Source organism: Boleophthalmus pectinirostris, unplaced genomic scaffold (genome assembly GCF_026225935.1).
Source record: "Boleophthalmus pectinirostris isolate CB_2022bp ecotype Guang Dong unplaced genomic scaffold, ASM2622593v1 HiC_scaffold_7, whole genome shotgun sequence".
Lineage (NCBI taxonomy): Eukaryota > Metazoa > Chordata > Actinopteri > Gobiiformes > Gobiidae > Boleophthalmus > Boleophthalmus pectinirostris.
Genome location: NW_026571473.1, coordinates 2,807,107 through 2,819,363, shown reverse-complemented (window position 1 = coordinate 2,819,363; position 12,257 = coordinate 2,807,107). Strand labels below are relative to the sequence as shown.

The 12,257-nt window shown below is 38.1% G+C and overlaps 1 protein-coding gene across 8 annotated transcripts in view; it reads right to left on the bottom strand.

The window, feature by feature from the left end:
- fxr1 (FMR1 autosomal homolog 1) overlaps window positions 1-12,257 on the bottom strand; it is a 40,533-nt gene that overhangs the window by 5,672 nt on the left and 22,604 nt on the right. For 3 of the 8 annotated variants that reach the window (XM_055164452.1, XM_055164453.1, XM_055164454.1), the window contains exons 12-18: window positions 7,277-7,435; window positions 5,346-5,532; window positions 4,728-4,821; window positions 4,510-4,628; window positions 3,707-3,913; window positions 2,899-2,976; window positions 606-688 (exon numbers count right to left, since the gene is read on the bottom strand). In XM_055164452.1, coding sequence (XP_055020427.1) covers window positions 606-688; window positions 2,899-2,976; window positions 3,707-3,913; window positions 4,510-4,628; window positions 4,728-4,821; window positions 5,346-5,532; window positions 7,277-7,435 — 927 coding nt within the window. The remainder of the gene's footprint in view (window positions 1-605; window positions 689-2,898; window positions 2,977-3,706; window positions 3,914-4,509; window positions 4,629-4,727; window positions 4,822-5,345; window positions 5,533-7,276; window positions 7,436-12,257) is intronic. The other 5 variants (XM_055164456.1, XM_020925075.2, XM_020925076.2 and 2 more) reach the window with 3 other exon arrangements.

The window sequence follows — 12,257 nt, the reverse complement described above, 5'->3', positions numbered from 1 at the left end:
CTTGTGTTCATTAATCTGCTCAAAATAAATTAAAGAAACATTAATGAATGAATAATTGCTCAAGTGAGTGTCTAGTTTTTGTATCAGTTTTTTACAACCTTATGTTATATTCTAAATTTCTTCTCACTTATAAGTTAAAAAAATAAATAAATTGGTCAAACTAAATCAACCTAAAACAGAATTTAATATTACTACAACTACTAATCAATACTAGAACTAGTATCAAAACTAGATATACTCATTTGGGCAACTACACACATACATTAGATTGGATAATCGTTTTAGAAGAGTCTTCTTGATTTATCAGAGAACATTAATATTACAGAAACTACTATTTTATTGTACTGAAAATTACAGTCTATTGTTAAAAAAAAAAAAAAAGTTTGGTAATAACATTGCGGTATCAGTAACTTAAAAGTTATCCTTAGTATCAAAATCTTAGCGTAGTCTTAGTATCTAGTTAGAGATTTGAGTAGGGTGACAGCAATAGTTTGACTGATGTGGAATTGTAAAGCGGTTTTAAAAATACACAACTTAAACTTTGTGCCTGGGGAGTAAGTTTAGTTATTCTGTTACAAGAGTTACTCAGTGTTCCAGATACACACCACTTCCTTGTTTTTCTTGGGGTCCTTTTTAGGCATCTGTCGGCTTTGAGACTCCGCTCTGGATATGTAGTCTGCCACTGTCACTGTGGAAACATATGTCAAGAATCAAGAATCAATAGTTTTAAGTTTTTTTTCAATGGATAAAACATTTAAATATGACTCATAATCAACAATCCAATGCAAACAAAACACCAATGTCAGAGCAAGTAAAACAAATAAACACTCTTAGGGCTGGGAGATATGCCAAAAAAAAAAAAAAAAAGGTTTGTTCATGTACAGCAACTCTGAAATGGTTAATAATCTGTATATAAAACCGATGTATTATCACTGCTGTTATTATCATCACACATGGTAAGAGCCGAGAACACAGTTTCTATTACAGTTCATTACACTTACAAACAAAAAACAAAAACACATTTTGAAGTATGACATTTTGAAAGTAAATACAGATGATCATATAATGATAATACTGAATCTGCTGTGTTGTGTAGCTGTGTGTGTTGTGTGTGAAAGTTCAGTCCGTTACCATTACTCGTATGTGCTGTCTGGTACATTGTTGGCATCTTTAATTTCCTTATCGCTGTTGGTATCCTTCTGTATTATTGTAATATTCATACTATACTCCATACAGATGTACAACAACTCACCTTTATGTAACAGATAAGCCTATGTTTTATTTACTATAATATGCAAAATACTATAATAGATTTTTTTATTTACTTGTACATTCATTTATAGAATTATGTCTAATTTGACAACAGTCTCTTGCTATGTTTTATTGGTACTTATTTAGAAGTTTATGACCATTTTTATATATTTTTTACTCTTTGTTATTTTAATGTAATAAATTGTGATGTGTGAGCTACTGTGTCTGTAATTTCCCTTGTGGATCAATAAAGTTTGTCTAAGTCAATATGAGGATTGTTATGTTTACCAAGCTATAACCATCACTCATTGTCTTCAATTGTAAAGAGTTCATATAGTTTAATGTAAAAATTATGAATAATACAAAAGAAAGCTCATTATGTTAAATTAGAAAAGGGGATGGGATTTAGTGAGTTTTCTTCTTCCCATTCCTTTCTGGGCCATTTTTTCATTGTTGTTTTGTTTCTGTTATGATTGTACTAATGTCAATAATCTGTTTCATTGTAAAAGAATATAAAATGCACACTTGCTAAATTAACTAAACTAATGACACACTAACCAAAGATCAGATTTAAACCACAAACATGTGACTAGAGATTTTTTATTACTTATTTTTCTATTTTGACATGCATTTATATAATTATGTCTTATCTGACACTCTGTCCCTAAAATGTATTATTACCATTTACATCTTTTGTTATGTGTGAGCACTTGTATCCAAATAATTTCCCATGTGGGTCACTAAAGTTAGTCTAAATCTAATCTAAATCTACAATATTATTAAATGCGCATGAACTGTAATAAATAAACAACACTTTAGTACTGAGTTTGTAACTGTAATGAGTTAATTCAACCTTTTACAGCTTAAATCTTATTATATAACCATAATATAACAAAGCATTTCCCATCTGTGCAAAGAAAATTTACAAATGATTAATACTAATCCATAAAAATATAGTTCCGGCTTTCAGATATTGAACGATAAGTCCATACAGTCCTTAATTACAGCAGAACGCCAAGTGTTCTTTCCATTACACTGCCTTTAAGAGTCTAAGCTATTTGTATCTTGAGAGTTGGTTAAAATTGTTAAAATGACAAAAGCTGACCAATAGAAGGGGGAATGGAAAATTTACTTATTCTTATAATGTATAACATTTAACTTTTATTGTATACTATGTTTTGATAGTTGTATGCTTGTGGACCATTTTTCTATGCAGTCTTAAAATCAGGAAGCAGATATTGAGCATGTGGAGCTGAATTTGAAGTGTTTTATGTAATGAGTGATTGTGAAAAATTCATGGAGCTTTGGTGATACTAGTAGCCAAACACTAATTTCCTCTCCAGGACAATAACATTTACCTTACCTTCATAGACAAATACTGAATACTGACAATGCTATTATCAACAAAATAGCAGCATGTTGTCTTTTTATAGCCATATCTCCCAGCCCTTTTCACTGTATTAATAGTTTTTAAATAAAAATCCAAGACACTAAGCACAGCGTTGTCAAGCAGCCTCCCTGTGGTTTCCATTAGAGAACACTTAGATATTATTTTGCACTTCACACACAGGTTAGACAGCACTTTCGTTAGTCAGTTTTTTGTTTTTTTTTGCACACAGCTTTAGTTCTGGGCGTCACCATGGTTACCTGGCTGCCTCTCCTCGGGGTAACGCACGCGGCGGCGGCGACTGCGGTTACGACGCTGAGGTTTGGCTTCAGACTCATCTGGAGATTTTACCAGAATCACAACTTTGTACTTCTGAATATTTCTCTGTATTTGTAAAGTACTAGTAAATATTGGGCTAAGAATCAAAAAGGACCAAACAGCAAACTTAAAGTGGGAGAGAAAAACTATGACCTGACTATTGTCCTTTAAAGGTGCATTGTGTAACTTTTCAGGTGGAGATGCTTTGCTTTGTCTGGAATGTTTCACAGTACCGCATTAAACCTTTCTATCATCATGGACCAAACCAGACCAAGTTAAATGTCAGATCTGTGGAGAGGCGACCCTGCTCACAGTCAGAATGTCTGTTTTTCTAGGTTTTTCAGCTATAAATCCACCTGTAATTGAATAAATGTAAGGAGGAGCCGATTTAATGTCATACTGTGGAACATTTAAAGCATTCCAGTCCCTGCTCCAACCAGTGTATACCGCTGTTGTGTTGTTGGGCAAGACAAATCACCCACCTTGGATTTCACACGGGCTATCTATGGCTTTTAGAGTGATGGAAAATTAGCAGATTTTTTGTTTTAATTAACAGTGATAAAATTAATTAATACATTTTTTGAGTTAAAAGACCTCAATTCACGATCCTTAATTCTCGAAATAAAGCCCAGTTTGGCCCCAAAATGTCATGTAAAATCTTAACATTCTCAGCCCTCCATCTGTTTTCATTTGCACTGAATCAGCAGTCTTATCTGTGTCTGAGCGTGTCTCCCTGTTTTTTAAACCTACCGATTCCATTCTCGCTGACGGAGGCGTTGTCAGACTCACTCATCCCGTCCATGAGGGTGGCGTCCTCGTCGGTCCTGCGTCGCCGGGAGCGACGGCGGCGGTTGGCGGACATGTTGGATTCGCTGGCGTCGGTGTCGGCGGTCTGGTCGGTCTCAGTGTTGGCTTCCATTGAGCCGTAGGCGTGGTTAGCCTCATAGTCTCGGTAGCCTGAACACAGCAGGAAATAGTTCATAACTGAAAAGATTGTACTGCTCAGGAACTAAAACAGTAACATTTCTTGACAGGCAAAACAGTATTTGCGTGACACAAAGCCAATGTTGAGGGTAGGAAATAAAGCAATATATAATATTGACCTTTGAAGATACTGAAGTCTTAAAATTGTACCTATTTGACTTCTACTACCTTCTCATCCACTTATTGACAGCAGCTGATGAAGTCAAACAATATTTGCACATAGACCAAAAAATAAAAGATTATAGATCTCCAGATTGTTAATATGAATTATTTTGTTATTGTCCACCCCAGATTGTAATTTTATCAGGAATATCTACAGAAAATGTGTTGAAACTGCTCATATATATTCTAAATAAAGGACACAAAATATACTCTATAGCACTGATACTGGGGTGAAGGAAGTCTGGGAGTCCCTGCTTAGACTGCTGCCCCCGCGACCTGGCTCTGGATAAGTGGAAGAAAATGGATGGATGGCACTGATACTTTTAACATGGAGCTATTGCTATTGCATTATACTGTACATGTTGCTATTCTCTGAGACAAGGTCGGTGTAAAGCTGAACACTTTACCAGATGTGTTGCTGTATCCTCCTCTTCCTCTGCCCCTCCCTCCAGATCCTCCTCGTCCTCGGCCGGCTCCAGGCCTCCTGCGGCTGTCCCTCTGTGGACGAGGGCCCCTCTCACGCTCTCTGTTCAGAAGGACAACATTCAAGAAGACATATACAGATGTTTACAATAGTACTTTATAAAAGGTATTTACTACAGTCAAATCTTCTCCAGGCACTCACCTGTCCTGGTCCTCTCCGGCTAAGGACCAGTCGCTGAGCTCATCTTTGCGCTCTGAGTCTGTCTCTGAGGCGTTGGACTGCTCCGAGTTTGTGCCTGCAACAAATAAACAAACACACTGCATAAGAGACACACACATTCAGAGTGTTCTGTCTGACGCTCTGTTACTCAAGTTACACTTTAATCTGAGCTTTATTTGAACACACTGACCAGAAACACCTGACTAACTACAACTGTGGAGCTAATTTGTGCTGTTAAACATGTCCCTTTCAAATAAAATTACAGTCACAGCCAGCATTAGCCAACAGTTTGGTTGAATATTAAAGACCTAAACTGGGCTATGAGTACTGATCATGTGTGCACTGTGTCACCATGGTAACTCCTGAACATTCCTATATAGACATACATGCAGTACCCCCAGGATAAGGTCACTGCAAAGTAAGAAAACCAATATTTTGCAGTGACATCACCCTGGGAAGTACTGTATACAAGTCTATAACGGAATGTTCAGTGTTACTCCAGCTCCTGCTTTTTTATGACACAGATCAATTAGAAAAGGACACCAACATAATAATAATAATAATAATATACTAGCAGTTTTATTATAGACGTGTGCTGACCATATCCGGTGCTGTAGCTGTGGCCCCTGCCCCTGCGCCCCCTCACGTTGTAGGGGCGGTTGGCAGAGGAGCCGGCACTGCCCTCTGCGTTATAGGCTCCTCTGTCTGAAGACGAGCGGTGGCCCTGGGTGATCTGACGCAACTGCTCGTCTATCTGCAGCCTCTCCATACGCAGCTGCTCCACCTCCTTCGACCGGAGAAATCAAACAGAGCAAAATGAGCGCAGGGAGAGACAGGACCATGAAGCACAGAGGTCATACTCTGATTGGCTGAGCACAAAACCAATGTTATAATTTATCATCTATAGTATTTTCTTCTTTCATCACAACTACCAAACTGTTAATGTCATATTCTGCATAACCTTAAACTGCTGCTAATTATTTACTCTCCTATTAATTAACTCCTTATTACTGCATATTAGTATGATCTTAAGATATTTTTTGTCAAAAGTCAGTACCACAAGGAATGTAGTGTATACTTATTAACACTTATTCATGTAAAATTTTGGCAATTCTTGTTGAAATAACCTGAAATTTTTACAGAATATATAGAAAGAGATCAGGATTTAATATTTACTGTTTTATTTTTGTTCTGTTTTCAAGTTGAGTTGTTCACCCCCAAAGAGAAGTCATTTTGTGTCTTGGAATCTGCTCACACACATATGTCATCGTTTAGCCCGGCATAAGCAGCCTTCCTCTTTACATTTTTGGTACAAAGTTCAAATTTGTTTGCCGGTTGGTGAAGTTTTTCCAAATTTTGCATTGAAGGCTGCACAGTCTTGCGTGACTGTGTCTTGCAAATTTCAAGATGCAAAATGACTTGTCTTTGGGAGTGAACGTCTCAACCTGAAAACAGAACAAAAATAAAACATTCAATATTAAATCTTGATCTGTTTCTATAAATTCTGTGAAAATTTGAGGTTATTTCAACAAGAAGTGCCAAAATTTTCAGCCTGTGCATTGTTTCCCATGTAGTAGAGTGTATTCCGTTTTTCTCCATAACACATTTTGACTTAAAGATACATATTTTATAGGGGTAGGACAAGACACTCCATGAGATTAGATCTTCGAGAATGAGACAAAAATGAAATTTTGACATAAATTGTAATAAATAAGTAATGCAACCAATAAAATTTTGACTTCACTGTCTTGTATTTTTTAAATATATTTTAGCAGTTACTGTACTACTGCTTGCTTTTTTGGAACTACTGCTTCTCAAATTGTGTAACTCACTCATCTTTTTTTTTTTTTTTCCAAGCCAAAGGTAAATTCAGATGGAAAAAACTCTCACGAGATCATTGTTGTGTGCACGATCTTGCGGCAAATTTTTCTCGCGAGATCTTGTGGCACGAGATAATATTTTACAATATCAGATACAACCCTTTAATCGTTTAATCTCGACTTCCTATTCACCATCAGAATTATCAATTAAAAAAGTGCGGTACACAATTCTGAAGATTCTGTTTTGGTTCAGAATTGATTTTAAAGGTGCATTGTGTAACCTTTCTGGTGGAGTGATAGAAATGTTTTTTTTCTATGGAGATGTTATTGCTTTGTCTGAAATGTTTCGCAGTATGGCATTAAACCTTTCTACCTATCTTCCTGGAAACCAAATCAGAAAAAAGTGACAGGTCAGATCTGTGGAGAGGCGGCCCTGCTCACAGTAAGAATGTCTGTTTTTCTACGTAATTTGAGCTATAAAACCACCTGTAACTGAATAAATATAAAGTAAGACTGTTTCAGGCAGATCAATAACATATCCACAGAGACATGCAGGTGAAAAGTTACATAATGCACTTTTAACATTTCACAATCCATCTGTACTAAAGCAATACACAGTTCACTTTATTCCATGGGAAAAAAAATCAGGCAGAGCCCCTTTAATAGTTTAATCTTGACTTTCTAATCACAGAACTGAAGTGTTGGAGAAACCTGCGTCTGGGCTCCCTGTTCATACTCATGTCCTGCACTGGCTGAGAGCTTCCTGTGCTTTAATCTGAAGGCTGCTGAGCTCCGGCTCTGAGTAAAAGGCTCAATCTGCCTCAGCTCCTCCTCAAGGTGCTGTCCCTCTGTGAGAATCTCCACCAAGTCCTACACAACGCAAACACACACACATACACACACACACACACACACACACACACACACAGCAGTAAGCATGCACAAATCTGACCACAACTACTGCAGAATATACAAGATATCAGACATGCAGTGAGAGGAAAACAATGACGACCAGGTGGGGTATGTATTAAAAAGAGAGATCATATTGCAATAGGCTCTTTGTAAAGCAGAGGACTGGCTCGCTCACCTTTTCTCAAAGCAAATGGTAACTTTTTTCAAATGTAAAATATAAAACAAACAACTACTGAAAATTTAAATTAAAGCACAGACGGCCTGATCATGTTTTTATGTCACATTAAGGGTGGGCGATATCTCGATATTTTAAATATATCTCAACATTTTTTTAAACTTGATATGGATTCTGACATATTGTATATATGACTATAATGCTTATATTCAATTCTGATTTCGCCGCTTCACTTTTTGCCTTTGCCTTCTCTGTCGTTGCCTCCGCGCTCCCCCGCCTCCTTGATTTTGCTGCTTGAGTCTCATTCACTCCTCACTATCGCTGTTAATGCCCAAAGTTAGTGCCAATGAAAAGCTTCTAAGCACCACGAACCTTTTCCACCATTTACAGACAAGACCATCAGCAGCACATCCTCATATTCCACTGAGTCATGTCCTTTAGTCCGAAAGAAGCTAAACCGAGTCAGAGGCACATGGAGTGCGCTGTTTATGCAAATTAGCCATGCGCTTTGAAGTTTCATTTCTGTTAAATGTAAACACATGTGGCAAAACTGCATTAAACACATTATAATGTCAAATGGGCTGATGTGGCTCAGTTGTTATGGTTTAAATGTTGAAAAGTTTATTTATGCAGAAGATTTTAATGAATAATCTGCTGCAGTGTCACTTGTGCAATAGTGTTTGGAAACGTTGGGTTTGATCTGCAGTGGATTGTGGGAAGCCTCACAGGTCCTTACTGCTGGATAGAAACATGGATCTGTTAAAATAAGGAACCTCCCGAGCTTCCTCTGCTAAAGGAGCTCACGGTTCTGGTTATCCTGTGGTTAATGCAAAGATAAGCTTGAGTTGAGTTGTTTTATTTATGAATGAAAAGAAGGCAACATGTATTATTTCTTTTATTTTACAGTTAAATTATTATTTATGTAATCTTAAATGTGGCAGAAGCACTTTGTTCCTACATGAACTTCCGACCTCTTTGCACTTTAATAAAAAAAGGCATATTTGTTTGTGAAGTAGTTATTGGGGAGTTATTTTTCCTGTACACATATCGAGATATATATCGTATATCGAGACATAACAAAATATATCGAGATATATTGTTTGCTCCATATTGCCCAGCACTATGTCACATACTTCAGTTTGTGTTGTCATCTGAATATTTATTATGCCTCAAGATTCGCATTAGTGTTAGCATTTAGATAAAAAGATAAGACATTTTCACCACATTTGTAAACTGTTTAACATGTTGTCAGTGACATTCACTCGAAACTATTAATGTTATTAATGTGGCTCAGCAAAATGCCCGTAGAGACAGAACTGGACAGGAAGCAGTGGCGCTAAGAGTGAGCTTTGTTTATGGTTTAGACTAGGGGTGTGCAAAAATATTGAAATATCGTATCGTTTAATGTGATGATACAGTATCAATATCATGGGCTGCTGTATCGATATATCACCAAGAGTATTTTTTTAGTATAGTTTACTAAATTATTTAGTTAGATTGCTACAGTTTTGTTTGCTTGTTATTATGTGACAAATTTGACATATTCACTGTTTTGATGATTAAAATGGAGAAGTGGTTTAACAAAGACTAAGTATCACAGTCATGATTTAGCCTTTTTTTATTTTTATTGAACCGTTTCGAATTGAAAGTGCGCTGTATCGACTAGGGATGGGCATTCGATGAAATTTTCTTAATCGATCGTCGGAAGAATTAAGGATCGATTATCGATTAATCATTAACGTTTTTATATTAAAATGATCATCATTATTATTACTATCTGCACTACTAATCTGCATAAATAAATTCAACTTTACGACATATAAACCATAACGACTCTAGAGCCACATCAGCCCGTTTGACATTATAATAAGGCTGTGTCCTGAGCCCCCTGCTGTATACTCTGCTAACATATGACTGTGTGGCTTCTCACCCGACCTGTCAAATTGTTAAATTTGCAGATGACACTGCTGTTGTGGGTTTAATCTCGGAAAACAACGAGCAGGCATACAGACAGGAGGTACAGCTGTTGGAGACCTGGTGCAGAGAGAACAACCTCTGTCTGAACCTTTCTAAAACAAAAGAATTAATAGTGGATTTTAGGAGGAGCAGCTGTTCACTGTCGCCTCTCTACATCATGGGCACAGAAGTTGAAAGGGTGTCCGGCTGGAAATACCTGGGTCTGCACATCACCGACAGCCTAACTTGGTCCACTAATGCAGCTGGCATTGTTAAGAAGGCCCACCAGCGTCTGTATTTTTTGAGGAGACTCAAGGCTGCTGGACTAGGCCTCCCTGCTCTCATGTCTTTTTATCGATGTGGAGTGGAAAGTGTGTTGACCCAGTCCATCACAGTGTGGTACGGCCACTGCTCAGCCCAGGACAGGAAAGCTCTACAGCGTGTGGTCAGAGCAGCAGAGAAGATCACTGGATGTGACTTTACACCCATCTGTGAAATTTATGAGGAGCGTTGTAGAAGACGGGCCTCCAGGATCATGGGGGACCCCTCGCACCCCTCCCACCATCTGTTTGTTCCTCTGCCCTCTGGGAGGAGACTGAGGAACATTAAAGCTAGAACTTCTCGGCTGAAGTTCAGCTTCTTTCCTGAGGCTGTCAGACTTGTGAACAGTGCACACTGACTTCCTGCTTTGGTTGCCTCTCTCTCTATCTTGCCACGTTTACTACTTGTTCATTGGAACTGCTAAATGTTGTTGTTTTAAATGTATTTATTTTTTAACATTGCTTATTATTATTGTTTTTTATTTCTTTCTGGATCACTGGGCCTCGGGGAGCACATTTCGTTCTGTCATGTTTCTCTCACATGTTTGAATGACAAAATAAAGAACCTTGAACCTTGAACCTAATGTGTTTAATTCAGTTTCGCGCAACTCTCACAGAAACAAAACTTAAAACCGCATCGCTAATTTGCATAAACTAAGTGAAGATAAAACTCCAGCTCTTGTGTCGCTGATGCGGTCAATTTCTGTCGAATTAAAAGACATGACTCAGGTGAATACAGGTTAGTGTGACCAGATTTGTGTTTGTCAAAACCAGGACACCGTACGGGGGGAGGGAGGTGGGGACTCGTCATCGACATTGTGCTACTCTCACCTGGCAAAACTTTTTCCCACTGGACATGAAACATCTGTGCTGCTTTATACACTGTGCACATGGACTCACACTTGTCCCGAACGCAACGGAAAGCGTGGAATTTCTTGTACAAATCATCGTTAAATACGTATTTGTGCTTCGGTACGTTGCAGACTGACCCACTGTTTGTGTCTCGCTCCTTCTGATGCAGAGACACATGTACACACCTGTCACGATACACACAGCAACCTACATTCAGTTTGTCGATTAAAATTAACGTAATCGATGAAATTCTTAATGATCAATTATCGATTAATCGACTAATCATGCCCATCCCTAGTATCGACACATGTATTGTATTGTGGCTTATGTATCGAGGTATGTATCACATTGGCAGCTTCTTAATGATACCCAACCATACTTTGCACAGCTCATTGTTTTGGAGATATGCAAAATTAGACTATTGAGTATACTGTGGAATAAAAAGTGTTAAAAAACAGACAGAAATAAAAATAACATTCTTAATAATCATTCACATATAGGAATTAAAACGACATGCTGCATCTCTGTGGTTCATTTGGCAGTTTCTTCTCTGAGTGTTTTACGCTTGAGCCCCTGGTGCTTAAACGTTTACACCTCGATGTGGAGTATGTGAGAATTCGCCCACGAGTGAAGACACAACCCAGTTTAGGCACATTCCACCAAAGCACACATGTTCTACAAGATCATTCTCATGCACTTTAGTACAGCGCTAGAAACTGTTCAAACTGCGCCTCCGCTACTTGCTCTCGTCTCCATGGAGTTGTTATTTTTTTACTAGGAATGTTCCTCAGAAGGGCATTAAACATACAGTATCTCTCTTGCATTTGTTCAGTTACAGGTGTTTAATAGCTCAAAAAAAAACTTAAACACGTTCAAAATTGTTCCCATGTGCAGGCTCGCTTCTCCATAGATCTGACCATTAACCTGTCTCCATACTGTGAAATAATCAAGGCAAATGCTAATATCACCATGGAGACAAGCACCCTCTGCTAGAAACATTACACAGTGCATCTTTAAATAATAAGTTACTACTACTGTTACTTCTACAACTGTTACTACTACTGCTACTGCTACTATTACTACAAGTACTACTGCTACTGCTACTACTGCTGGTACTGCTACTGCTGCTGCTACTACTACTGCTGCTACTATTACTACAAGTACTACTGCTGCTGCTACTACTGCTGCTACTACTGCTACTACTACTGCTACTACTACTGCTACTACTGCTGCTACTACTACTGCTACTACTACTGCTACTACTACTGCTGCTGCTGCTGCCACTGCTGCTACTGCTACTACTACTACAAGTACTACTGCTGCTGCTACTGCTACTACTACTGCTACTACTACTGCTACTACTGCTGCTACTACTACTGCTACTACTACTGCTACTACTACTGCTGCTGCTGCTGCCACTGCTGCTACTGCTACTACTACTACAAGTACTACTGCTGCTGCTACTACTGCTGCTACT